A 14,483-nucleotide genomic window follows, 5' to 3' on the forward strand; every position below is an offset into this window, starting at 1 on the left:
ATTGACAATGGCAGCTGAAACAGCAAGAAATACTCACTTAAAACCAAAAATAAATCCAGAATGTCTCAAAATTTGCAACCAAACCAAAAATGTCTCAAAACAGCAATGTGATGAATAGACTCTACACCTTGTTTTTCAGGAGCAGAAGGAATTCTGAGCAGTCATTCTATCAGAAGTGGGATCCTTGCAGAGCTTTTATAGCTATTGATCTTTGGAGAGGTATGAAGCAACTACTTAATATCCTGAAAAAATACGTCAGAAAATCATTTAATGCTAACATCTGTAAGTTCTTGGAGGGAAAAAAATTAGCCTACCTAAAGCCTGTAAGTTATACACTAGGACAAAGAGGTAAAAAATTACTAAAAGTTCTGGAAATGACAAAAAGCCGCTCTTATGAGATCCATGTATCTCAATTATCTGCTTTCCATATTTTCTCTTTAGTCCTTTGTCCCTTTCACAGTCTGATTTCAATTTATATAGATTGATTTCAACATTAGGATCCATGTTTACTTGTCTGTAAAATCCAAGAAACTCAGGAGATCAGTCCTGAAATATTAAAGATTCAATTCACACAGAGCTGTGTCTGCCATTCAGGTTCCAAGGGTGACTTTGTGGAGCTGACACATTTTCTTGGCTTTGCAGTTCTTGTTGCTGTCCAACATGCCTGATATTCATTAATATCAGCTCTACAATATGTAAATCAAATCTAAGATAATTTTTGTTCTCACGACGAAGAAATTTTAAAACAGACTTCGGCTTCTGCAGGAATGTTCCTGCTACAGCTGCAGGACAAGCAAAAAAAAAAAAAGTTTGAGTGTTACCATTTTACTGAAAAACTCACTTTGCCAATAAATATTGAAAGGAACTGGATTTTAGCGTAATTCCAGCAAAAATATTCCTAAGCTTTGCCATTTTTATCTTCATCCTCTAAAGAACCAACAATTGACACAGAAAGAAGCTGTCGATAACTTTTAAACTTTTGATAATATATAAATTTTTTATTGAGGAAAAATTATAATAGCAGAATCTGTATAAATATTTACTTGGAATATATGATAGCATATTTATGTATTTCATATATACTGAAAATTATTTATAAGTACAAGTACATATAAAATCATAGAGTTGTAATTTTTTGTAAATGTAAATATGTAAATACCAGAGAAAAGCTATCGTTTAACTCCTGAAAAGCAGGACTATTTTAAAAGAATGCATGCTAGAAATTGTCACGAGAAATACACATTTTGCATGAACAGTATAGCAAGACTCTAGCGAAACCTAGAGTTGTGTGAAACTTCTAGTACATAAATTTCCTCATACCCAGAGGCGGTAATAAGTTACATGTTTCTCTACATACAGAGCTGAAAATTGTCAAACATATATTTCATGTACTGGAACCAGAAATAACATCTTCTTGGCTGACTTTTTGGATGTATTTCATAATTAGGTGTAGAAGTCAAAGATACCAATTTATACCCACAGGATACATAAACCCTTCCAACATATCAGAACAGGTCAAATATCACTATAGACCCTAAAATTTTTCTATTGCAAGGTAGGTGATTGTTCTCCTTTGTTACCAATTCAACAAAAACTTGAAAAACTCTTTCCAGTTTTAACTGTCCTGGTTAGACACTCATGCTTAATCCACATTATTTACCTGAAAATTATGCTTCTGGAAGACTAAAGTGTACATTTCCACTCTGTTCCATTCAAATTTCTTATCTTGTCTTTCATTCATTCTAGTGTGTGAATAAAATTCAGGACCACACACTCTGGAGATGTAATACTGCCTCTTTATTTGAGGTTTAACAATTCCCAAAGCAATCCATATATATGTACAAAGAATTTATGCATGCAGGCTACATTTTAAAACACCAGTTACTGTAGTTCAATCCTTACGTTTGAGTGCACCATCACTGTCTGGACCAAACCATTTCCAAGCCAAGCCTGCACAGCCTGGTTGAGTTGGTTGTTAGTCCATCGCTCCCTTCTGAAGAGGGGATTGGCAGACATTCACCCCATTAACTCAGTGAAAACTCACCCACAGAGGAGACATCAGGTGAGACTGGTGAAGCTTGAGCCAGGTTAGGATCTGAATCTGCATAAATGTGCCCTGATCCCCACTGCCCTGAGATTCTGTCCCCTAACTGCTACAGGTATTTAAATTTAGCAGTTGAGAAAACCACTTTCCTAAAAAGCCAGATGAGGCAGCAATGACCTGGGATTATATATCAAAAGCTTTCAGAACTTCATGACCTTTGATCACTGAATTAATACTTTTCTGTTGTACTTAGAGTGAATGCAACTGTTTCAACATACTCTTGCTCACAGTCATAGTTACAAATAATACATTTATTTTGATCTTTTTGAATACTAATTTTCCATTTTAAAGGTGCTACAATTAAATCTATTTTCTTTCATATTTGAAAAAAATTACTTTGAGACTATAGCTGAGAGCTTTCTCACTATGATTTTCCAGCACAATTTAGGGAATAGAAGAACAAATAAAATTTATGATATGCAATTTTTTGCACCTTAAAATTTAGAATATAACAAAAATTCAGATTACAGTGAAAGCATATGTGCAATTAAAAAAAATTGCTTTTATTGTTTCAAATTTCAAATCCATGTCCATTTTGGTGAACTTGAAAATAACCCCACAGTAATATGGGGGTTATTACAGTAATAAAAGTTGTGTGGAAATTTTTGTCTCCCAGTTTCTGATGACTATTTATGGTTTAATAATTAGATAACACAACAGCGCTAATAACTTATTTACTTCTAATAGTAGAACAGATTGACTTACATAGTTTGCTTTTGTTGATGTAGTTTTTCAACGTTTGAAAAGGTTCAGAAGATACACATTTTTAGTCAATTTAGTTTGAGTTCAGGAAATTCCCAGTAAAACAGGGGAAATTTTATTATGTTTATAATATATTATTCTTATAAATTACAATATATACACATTTATACACATATTTTATATCCATCTATAACATACTACATCATTTACTACAACTAGTAATTTGTAGTAAAAACAGAAAAAGGAACCAACAAGAAGTGTTACAAATCAACTAGTCCATGTTTTACTATCCAAAACAGGATGGGAGGAAGAAGCCTAGGTAATTTTTATTTCCTTTAGTTGTATTTCTAAAATATCTCTATTAGTGTTGATAATTTATGATTACAATCTCCTTCATGCTGTCAGACTCATGCTGTCTATGGGACACCTCAGTAGGCTCTAAAGAATCATAAACCAGCAGTTTTCTGCCACATGAATAGACTGAAGGCTTCTGGGACCAGTTGCCCACGTCAATGTTGCTGTACTTGGAGGCATTGGAGCAGGATAGACAAGGACAACAGTTTGACCAGTAAGTTAACCTTTTAAAGTATCCAGTGTTAGCTGAGGAACATGAAAGAGGTTAGATGACTGAAAACCTCTTTCCAGTTAAAAGAGATCCACATAGGTTGTTTCAACCCTTCTTGTCAATAACCTCCGATTATCTTATGTCCTGCCAACTGCCCAGACCAAATATTTAAAAACCTATTTAGATGTTTACTTTCCTTGTTTTCCCCTTTGACTGCAGCCTCGGGTAGTTTGCCCTGCTTGATGCTGTGCCTGGAGTTCTATGTCCAGTTTTGAGGTTTCCAGTTCAAGAAAGACAGTACTGGAGACAGTTACTTCAAGAAAGTAACTACTGGAGAGGGTCCAGTGGGGTGCTATGAATTTGATTAGAGGTCTGGAGCAACTCACTGATGAGGAAAGGCTGAGAGAGCTAAGGTTGTTTAGCCAGGAGAAGAAAAGAATGAGAAGGGATCTTATCAATGTCTACCAGTATCTGAAGGAAGGGTGTCAAGACGATGGAGCCAGGCTCTTCCCAGCGGCACCAAGCAATAGGATGAGAGGCAACAGGCAGAAAATGATGCACAGAAAGTTCCAACAGAACATGAGGAGGAGCTTTACTCTGAGGGTGACAGAGAACACAGGGAACAGCCTGCATAGGAGAGGCTGTGGAGCCTCTTCTCTGGAGATATAAATCCTTCTGGAGAAAATCCTGTGCAGCTTGCTCTAGCACAACCTGCTTTAGTGGGAGAGTTGGACTGGGTGATCTCCAGAGGTGCCTTCCAACCCCAACCATTCTGTGATCAAACAATTCTGCCACTTAATTACCCTCTATATTTTCTAGACTTTCCTCATTTTTTAATGAACTCCATTCCCCCCCCCCATTTCATATTTCATGGATCCCACTTCTGTTGCAGAAAATGGGAAATAGCCTATAGCAACAGCAACACTGAAGCCATTGAAGGACTCTTATCAAGAAAAAGTATTCTTCAGGTAGATATATTTCCTAAGGACCTCCTTGAAGTGCAACTTTTTTCATGTCTGGCCAAAAGTGACACCATTTTGTGTACAATTTTTCAGTCTCCAGGTAAACTGTATGTACTTTTGACAGCTTTTCAAGGATTCACAATTGCTCACGTTATATGATTGAGCAAGATTTGCATGCCACTAGATCTGCAGTTTTTAATTTCACCTATCCTGCATGTTTCACTGAAGTGTTGAAATACTGAATAAATTGGACTAGCTCAAGGAGCTGACATTTTTAGTAGACATGCCCTTGTTGTTGTAGTGTGCCCAAGTTCATTACTGCACACCACCTGCCTATTACCTGCAAATTCCCCATGTACTCAGCTCTCATCCCTGTGTACATCAGGGACCTTTTTAACCCCCTCCAGTTACTCTCACTTCATGCCACCCATTTCCTTTCCTTTAGATTTATTACTGCATGATCCCTTCCTTCCATTTTTGTTCTACTTTTTTTTTTCCTACTGTAGGAAATAAATTATTCATGGTGTCAACATACTTGAACTAGAACTGAGATGGAGGTAGTTATAATGAAATGCTAATAACTGCCAGGAAAATTACAGAGTTGTTCTCAGCTGCTAGGTCTGCCAAGCAGCTGCCAGGAGGACTACGTGTTTCCCCTACTCTTCTTCTTGCTTACTGATTTTTCACCAAAATAGGGCGTTGTCCTTCAATTCTGAACTTTAGGAAAACAGTCCAGCACTGATTGGATATGTCATTCAAAAGTAATAACATAATGGACAAAGAAACAGAGGAATGTTTTTCTGCTGAAATAAGGACTTTTGATGCAGGCTTAGGGTGTGCTTCAACATTACACTTATCTGTTGGCACATCCCTCTGTTGTGTCAATGCAACTCTGTGGGGAGGCTGTGCTACAAATGAGGTTGTTTCCATTAACATAGATTATTTCACTGAGCTGGCTTGCAGTGCAGACTCCTGAAAGTTTTACCAGTAAAATTCACCACTCCCACCATTCTAGCAGTGGGACAGAAATGTTCTCCAAAGGAATTCTTCAAGAACGTTAGCCCTAGAGCAATTGTTAAGACAGAAGCACAATTTCAATTAAAGACCACTGATGCTGTTAAAACCTTTCTGTCCCTTACCTGTCTGCTACCACCTCTTAGCATCAGGTTAACATGCCACAGGTGCTGAAGAATGGTTGACCATACACTCAAGTATGAGCTACGGGAGTGGTGACCACGGTAAGAAGAAAAGCAGTTCCAAGCTGTTTTGACTCTTTGTGAGGTGAAATACCTTATTAAGGGCTGTGATTCACAAGTGGAGATGGCACAGCAAGTGAGGCAATGGTGAATACAAAATGGGGTTTGATTCATGGTTAACTCAGCATGTGTATACCAGAGGCAGAACAGACAGGTAATCCAGCAGCTGCTGGAGCCTCGAGACCTTGATTAGCTCAGTCAGATTTCAATACATGTACTGCTATAGGGGTAGGCTCCTACCTGAGTGCTTGCTGTTTGGGCTTCACATGAATTATCTCAGATGCTGTATTGTGTTGTCTTTTCTGTTTGCAGCCACATAACTACACTGCAGATTAAACACATGAGATTTCAAATTTCCAGGAGGAGTATGTGGCTCAATAGGCATATCCCAGGCTTTCCTTTAAAACTCAAACCAGAGGCCTTTGTAAAAGGTTATTCATTATCTACATCAAAGCAATGCCCACAGGCACTGCTTACTGTACTTTTCCCTGACAAGAATGAGCCCAGCTCCCTTCCAGATCACCCACATGCCAACATGCCAGCCTGGGAGGATTCTATTAACCCACCTTTCCAGGTCATTTTCTGAGTGCCACAAGCAACCCCAAAAGGACTTGGGGCTGCTGGAGAGGGCTTTTCTCTGTGATCTAGAGAAGTGCAAAGCACTCTGGGCATGCAGAACAACAAGGGCATTCCTGGGTGTCAGGAACTCCTCTCACATCTGAAGTGGTAAAATTGAGAACCTAAGCAGAACCTTGCTCTAAACCAAGCTGGAAAATGCTCTGTTATTAAACAGAGTGGAAACAAGTGTTTGCCACCACTGGGGTTTGTCCCACGTGGCCATTTATCAATTGTAACAACATGCATCAAACCTTGGAGTTGGGTCTGGTCGAGGCAGTGGCACAGCTCAGGGGTTCACAGTGCTCCAGGTCAGAGCCTGCCATGCCCACGCTCCTCAGGCAGGGAGTCACACACACCGGGGGGCGGCTGGGCCACTCTGCCCCGGGAGCAGACTAAGTGCTGTGTCCAGTTCTGGACCCTCAGCTCAGGAAGGACATTGAGGTGCTGCAAGGAGTCCACAGAAAGGCAATGGAGCTGCTGAAGGGTCTGGAGCACGAGTCCCATGAGGAGCAGATGAGGGAACTGAAGGTGTTTTAGCCTGGAGAAAAGGCAGCTCAGGGGTGACCTTATCACTCTCTACAAGTGCCTGAAAGGAGTCTGTAGCCAGGGCGGGATTGGTGCCTCCTACCAGAAAACATTCGAGAGAATGTGAGGACATAGACTCAAGCTGTGAGAGAGGGGTTTCAGGTTTGGAGATAAGGAGGAATTTCTTCACATGAAGGGTGAATAGACACTGGAATGGACTTCCCAAGGAGGTGGTGGAGTCAAAGTCCCTGGGGGTGTTTAAGTAGAGACTGGACATGGCACTTAGTGCCCTGGTATAGTGACATGGCGGTGTTCGGTCACAGGTTGGACTCGATGACCTCGGAGGCCTTTCCCCCCACCTCCCTCCGTGTCTCTGTGACTGTCACACTGCCGCCGCGCTCCCACCGCCTCACGGGGACGCCGCGGCAATCCCGCCCCGCCCTAGCCCCGCCCCCGGCAGGCCACGTGACCCCGACCGCCCTCAGAGCCACCGCCCGGCCCCGCCCCGCCCTCGCGCCCAGCGCTTCCGGACGCGGGCCGGCGGCGGAGCGCGCATGCGCCGGGGAACCCGGAAGCGCGGAGCCGGGGCGGGAGGCTGCCGGAGGCGCTGCGTGCGCGGCGCTCCCGCGGCCCGGCCGGCCCGGCGTGGGCGCGGAGCCTTGGGGCGCTGTGCAGGGCCAGGTAAAGGGGCCCTGAGGGGGAGTGGGTTCGCGGGAGGGACGTGCGAGCATGTGTCCCGAAGGCACGGGCAGGGGGTTCTCGGCTTTGCGAAGGTGTCCGAGTTAGGCTTTGGCGGTGATGGGACGGGGAAGGGTCTCCTAAGGACGGCGAGGGTTTGGGAAAGTGTGTGGGGAGGGGTGGGAGTGATGGCAGACCTCAATTTAACCTTAGCTCCGTTCATGAAGGATGCTGGTCTCTCGCAGTTGAGGGTGGCTCTAAGCCGGCGGGGCTGCCTGTGTCGGTGTCAGAGCGGTGAGGCGATATGTCAGTGTGCGCTTCTGTCAGTTACAAGTTACGCTTTTTTGATGCTATCGAAGTTTATCCTTTTGGTGACTCCAAAAAGGAGTTTTCCTGTCACTTAAATGCTGTGTGAAAGCATGGAAGACTGCTGGATCATCTTTTCTGTTTCTTCGCTTCTTTGGTTGGCTTTTCTTTTGAACAAGCCAGTTACTAGTTTTTATATATATATATATATATATATACACGCACACATATATGTTTGTTTGTATATACGTATATGTATGTAACCTGAAAATTGGTAAATGCAACTAGATGTGCTTGCATCTTCCTATACATTTTATCTTTATATGTAACTGTGTCTATCCTTATATGTAACTGACTATAAACAATGTTTAGAATTATTTTCATACATTCAAACAATGGGAGTGTTGCACTATTGAAAATTAGACTGGCAGATATATAACTAATATCTTAATCTCTTGTCCTCTTTTCATAGTGCTTGACCTGTAATACAGATACCTTCCAGAATGCTGGAGTCCTACGTAACTCCTATTTTGATGAGTTATGTGAACCGCTACATAAAGAACTTGAAGCCTTCAGATCTGCAGTTGTCACTCTGGGGAGGAGATGTTGTACTTAGTAAACTTGAATTAAAGTTGGATGTACTTGAGCAGGTATGTTATGTTTATTGTAGTTACAGGCCGTATCTTTGATTTAAAAGACGTTGGCCGAATTATTTTAGATTGGCCTGCACAGCTAAGTAATAATTTAATGCTTGCTGGTTTTCTACTTATGCAAGTATTCCCCCCCTCCCCTGCATTTAGTTACTCTTGCTTTAATTTCATGCCATTTGTTTAGCCATCAGTGGTAATTCTTTAGACGTTCTGTATCTTACGGAGTGTGAAGAGAGGCTTTTTTACAGACATGTTTATTCTTTCAGTAACTATTGTTTTACAGTATGAACATCAATTAAATTTCTTTTCCAGTCATGTTTACTAATTACATATAGTAACTAAGACAAAATGTCACAAAGTGGGGTCTCTTTTTTAATTATGCCTACTAAACACGATTGTGCTCTTGGTATTGTTTTCCAACTCCAGATGTCATGATTCCAGTTGTAGCTAAACCTAAGAGCAATTGAGGAATAGATTTAATCATCTGGTTTTTGTGGATGGAATCAAAGACTCAGTAAAACTTAGCCATAAAACAACAAGCTTGACCAAGTAAAACACTAGATGCAGAGTTTGGAGCCTTCTGTCAATATGAACTGGTAAAGCCTTAGCAGAGGGATGATTTCCTTTTGTGCTTATCTGAGTTGACAACTTGAGTGTGTGAGACTGATAAAGCTGCTTTCTATTGTGCATGGTGTAGCAGGGCTTAGCTGGAGTCCTGTGGTCAGATGTAGTCCATCCAAGTAAAGGAGCTGAGAGAAATGCAGCAAAGAATGGGAAATTTAGACAATATATGCCTCAAAAGAATAATAAACTATGCAGGGACTGTGTTTTTAATTTTGAATAAAATAAGGTGAGACAAGATAGGGCAAGAATTATTTGGATCTGACAGGAAGCAATTGAATGAATTGCATGTAGGGAGATTTAGGTTAGATATAAATGGAAATCTCACTTATGTGTCGGATTATGAGGCATTGGAGTAGGCTGGGGTTATTGTGTGTCTCTATTGGGGACACTTTTTAAAATGTGCAAGAAATACATATGGTTAATTAAGAATCTGATCCTGTTCTGGAAGTGGAGACAATCTTACAGGAGATCCTGTCCTGTTTTCTGTGCTTTTTAAAGAGCCTGACTTGTATTCCTTCAAGTGTTTGGTAACCTCTGTATTTTCTCTCAAGTCTATTAATTCCTCATTTTCTTGGTACGTCTTATCCATACAGCTAATGTTCTGTAGGATGTGTTCTCCCTGTGAGCCTTTTTGAATGTATATGGTATACAATCAAAGAAGGATTGATCAGAAGGGAATTCTGGAGGTAATCTAGTGCAACCTCCTGTTTTAAGCACGGCTGTTGCCAGCATTATGTCAGACCAGCTTGTGTTTTTCTTCAACTGTGTCTTGAAGTCTCCTGTCTTGTAAGAGCCTCCTTTCTGGGTAGGCTGTTCAAGTGCACTGTTGTATAGAGAGAAAGCTTGTCCTAATAACAGATGATGAATTGGATGGATATATCAAACTTGCTATATTACCTGACACTATTAGGATTTTGCTGCTGTCGTTGGTGATGTTCCCTTTCCTGTAGTTGCAGTTTGCTGGTAGGTGATCCTTACTTCACCTTTGTCTACCTATGAACTGGGTTCCTAAATATCCAGCTTAATCTGATAATGTCATGGCTCCTGTAGTGGCAGATATTGCCATATGTACCTGTGCTCATGACTTACCAGTTTGAATGGGCATGTGAATATGTGATTAATGCAAAATTTAGCTCAGTTCCATTGTTTTAGCATCATTTGGCTGGGTGTTTGTGAAATGTAGTTATCTTCATTTGGCTTTTATTATTCTTCAGAACTTGTCTGGACCCACAGACTGTATTTAGAGTGTCTTTCTCTTTTTTTGTGGAGGGGATGCTGTTTATGTCTGCCCAGCAAAACTCTTTGAGTAAGCAGTATGTGGTAATGCAAAGTCCCCAAGCCCTTGCAGCTGGCAGGGAGATCCTTTGAAAAGCTGGTCTCTAGAAATTACCAGTATATATTATTTTAGTTGGGCTCTCTCCCTAGATGGATTAATGATACTCAAAGTTAGTCACCTTAACTGCTCTGCTGTTGTAACATCCTTTCTGTCCTGGGTTACTATCCCCAGCGTGGTTCCCTGCTCCTTATCTGACATGAACGCGGCTCTAATTTCATGCTTCGGGTTTTTACATACAGATGCACCTATCCTGGATGTATTTGTTTAGAGCCTGAAATATTTTCAGAGAATTCCATCTCTTGTGGAGTTATACAGGGCTTTTTGGGAATGTTAGCATAGGTGCCAAACTAACTGGACAAAGCACCTTATAACAGATTTGGGAACAAGTCTGTGCTTCATGCTCCCTGCAAGTTAGCTGATGTTAGTGTTCCTATGTCATGTTGTGCTCTTAGGAGCCACCAAACAATCCCAAAGCACACATAAGAAGATAGCATGAACTGCTCTTTGTCTTACAGAAGATTTTCCTTTATATTTGGGGCCAAGTTGGAAGCAATACCTCTTGAAATCAGATGTAATACAGTTGTTGACATAGAAAATTTATCAAATGTGAAGAGAATGTTCCAGTACCTGAAAATACTTTGTGTGTTTTTTAGATATATTTATGTAAGTTTTATTCTCTCATTAAACTAAGCGGAATGTCATTGCGCTAACTCTTAGGGTCTGACCTCTCTGTCCCCCTTTTCTTGTACAACATCACTTCTGTATTGGAAGTCAAGCAGTAGTTTGTACTTGGCTTGAACCTCCTAGGTACAATGTAGCTTTTGTATATAATTGTGTCGCTCTCTGAATAGCGAGTTAATTTTATAATAATTATCTTTAGTTGAAGATTAAATCTAATAAAATTGATATCTTTTCCTGTCCTGAGTGATTAAATTACTAGAAGACTAAGCAAGAAATTTTCCATGTGTACATAGTATGCACATTGTATAAAAACTATTTCAAGAAAGTAATTAGTAATAAAAATTTGAAATTAATACTTTAAATAGTGTTTTCTGGAAAATTATTTTAAGCACTTTTGTCAATTTTTGTGTGACGTTCACATAGTACTAGAGGTAACAGAACTACCTCTGAACTTGGTAACTAGCTTGCGTGTAGTATATCTGTTGGCACAGTGCTGCCAAAAAGATAAGATAGATACATGGTGAGCTCTTCTTGCTACTTGTGTGTATTCCCCTAATTAGTTTTTACCTGTTTTGCAAATGCAGAAGGGAGAGATTAAGGGGAAGACAAAGGATACCTTGATCTAAAGATTGAGTTTTGTTATAGTGTGGATTTTTTACATTCAAAATAATTTGTAAAGAAAGAGTTACAAAAAATCCTAATGTACTTAAAATAATTTTAAGGAATCAGGAGCATTGAAATATCTTTATTTTAGGGGTGTCTGTTATGTGCCACTGGGTTACTTGTGAAATACAGCCTTGACTGTGAGGAAAAGGTATTTGAGTTAACCCTGATGTGGCAAACAAGTACTTGCTTATCACCCAACTTTTAGAATTGTCTTGTGTTTTAGAGCAAGGGGAGATTCAAGGCAAAGTGGAATTATAATCATCTAGTCTGCAGTCTTACATGTTAGTCAGTTATTTATGGGTCAAGCCCAGAAGTTTGGTTTTAGTCATATAATATTTTTGTAATGGATTTATATGATTAAATGGAGTATCTCAATTGTGAAGTCTATAATCAATCATATGTACAGAAGAAATATTAAGAATTTCAAGCAGTACTTAATGGAAGGGGAAAGATTGCATAGGAAACAAGGAGGAATAAAAGTGTTCTTTGTTATGTTGTATTATGAATAAGTTACTAAATTTGGCACACATTTGTATTGTCTATTGAAATAGTATGACAAAGAGTTCTCTACATTGCATTATTCTAGTTGGCATAGCTGTAACCAGGACAGCAGGTTTCCTTAATGTCAGACAACATTTGTATCTAAATTTCATTGAAAAAGAACTATCTTCTAATTATGGTGGGCATTTGCTTTTATAACCTTTATTTTGAAATAATTCCTACTTCTGCTTCTTTTAATATTTTGCAGTTTACTGGACAAAAATGAAAATTTGTTAAATCTGTTCAGCAAATAAATCCATCCAGCATCTAGAAAGAGAGCTATTCTAGAATGCCTTTTGAAGAAAAGACAAATCAGGGTCTAAATAGGCATTGTGGTATTGATGAGTGACAAAAACTTATGCGTCTACAAGTCCAGAATGGGAATTTATTTCTATTATTGTTAACAGTGGTAGTTTGCTGCCTTGATCTCTGATCTTGTTCTCTCTTAGGTTGTAATGTAATTTTGGATTGCATTCTTTTTATAATTTATTTCTGTGCCACACCCCACGTCCATCCCCTACCCCACCCAAAGAAAAAAGCTCTGGGACAAAAGGCACTACTTAATTTATAGTATGATTGGTGTAGCAAGATCTGTAGCTAAACAGCCCAATGCTTGTTTTTCAGTGTCTTAACTGAAACTGTCGGGATTAAAATCTTACTTGTGTTGCTTGGGAGCCTAGGGCTGAAATTTTAGGAGAGGCTTTTGGCCAAAATTTTGAAGTGTAGTAGTGAATGAAATGAAGAAAAAACTTTGTAAAAACAAATTAACAGTTTTCTTTGAACTTTTAATGAGGAAGTCTGTAACTGTGATCTCTTAGAATGGGAACTTGAAATTAGATGTGACTCTGTAAGCATAGCTGAAGAAGGGGTCAAGACTTTGCCCAGCATGAGATGGGTGTGGTTTTTTTAAACTTCATTAATCAGTACTCATTAAGGCACAAAAACTAATTTACAAGACTGAAAGCTGTACTTGGCAAAAAAATAGAGCTATAATTTTGTGTAGTTTCCTCTAATGAAGATTTGTCAGCAGTGAATATACAGTACTCTTAGCTCCTGGATACAAGATAAACTTTTTCATAGTACCAGTAGAAAGGTTTAGGAGGTATCAGTTGCAGAATGCAGGAGAGTGTTCCCTAAAATTGCTCCTATTAGCAGCTGTTGTTGCTGTGATGGTGTAGGTGTTCCTAAGAATGGTTGACTTGCCTCTAGTCATCCCAAAGACTATTGCAAGATGCAAACCTGTCACAGGTGCAATAGTGATTATTTCAACTCTGAATTTGGGAGATGGTAACTATTTAAGAAAATAAAAAATTTTCGTGGTCTTTCAAAACATAATCACTGAGCTTTGTTTATATATTCATTACTCATAAATTTATCACTGATAAATTTATTTATTTCAAGATATTTGGGCAAAAATTACATTAGCTGGCTTCACAGAAATATTGTATAGGCAAGCGTTAAGACTTTATAATGCATGTAAAGTACTAAATGCAAAATGCCCTGTCCCCAGATTTTATTAATATAAAAGTTCTATACAGCAGGGATAGGTCTAGGGTCAAGCACTGCAGGAAAAGAGGCTTTCTGGATCAACTTGTAGATGTTTGTCTAAATTCCCTAGGCAACTTGCCTGCTTGATTTCTGAGTTTCGTGGACCTTCTCTGTATAATATATATTTATTCATAGCAGTTCTGAGTTGAATGATGTATGTACCTAAACTGAGCCAAAGGGCAAAGGTGCTTAAGCCCTGGCTTGCCACGGTAATTCTGCAGTCCTGAATCAAGATTTGTGTTCCTGAGTTTGCTAAAATACAGTTAACCTGGATGTGCTGCAGCCTCCATAGGAGTTAACGATGCACCCTGGCAGCCCAGAGGATAAACCCCTCCCAGGGTACAGAAACCTCAGCCTCATCAGCAGGTCACAGAGGTGACTGTCCCTCTGTACAGCTTAGGTGCAGCCTCAGCTTGAGCTCTGTGTGCTGCTCTGGGCCCAAAGCTGAAAAATGATGGTAAAGGATGTGAATGAGTCCAGAGGAGGACAACAAGGCTGGTGAAAGGGCTGAAGGCAGTGTTCTGTTTGAAGGGACTTCGGACTTCAGGCTTGTTTCATTTGGAGAAGAGGAGGCTAAGAGGCAACCTCACTGCTCTCTACAGCATCCTGAGGAGAGGACATGGGGAGAGAGATGCTGAGCTCTTCCCCTTGGTATTCAGGGATAGGACACGTGGGAATGTTCAGTGGTTCAATGATACAGCCTTCCTGTACCACAGGAGGCT

General features: G+C 39.9%; 1 protein-coding gene across 5 annotated transcripts in view; it reads left to right on the forward strand.

The window, feature by feature from the left end:
• The first annotated feature begins 7,272 nt into the window (after nucleotides 1-7,272).
• Nucleotides 7,273-14,483, forward strand: part of VPS13B (vacuolar protein sorting 13 homolog B) — a 433,483-nt gene continuing 426,272 nt past the window's right edge. For all 5 annotated transcript variants that reach the window (XM_085053291.1, XM_085053288.1, XM_085053290.1 and 2 more), the window contains exons 1-2: nucleotides 7,273-7,413; nucleotides 8,189-8,366. In XM_085053291.1, the coding sequence (XP_084909417.1) occupies nucleotides 8,220-8,366 (147 nt within the window). In that variant the 5' untranslated portion in view covers nucleotides 7,273-7,413; nucleotides 8,189-8,219. The remainder of the gene's footprint in view (nucleotides 7,414-8,188; nucleotides 8,367-14,483) is intronic.

Source organism: Lichenostomus cassidix, chromosome 2, assembly GCF_008360975.1.
Source record: "Lichenostomus cassidix isolate B80296 chromosome 2, HeHo_3.0, whole genome shotgun sequence".
NCBI classification, from domain to species: Eukaryota; Metazoa; Chordata; class Aves; order Passeriformes; family Meliphagidae; genus Lichenostomus; species Lichenostomus cassidix.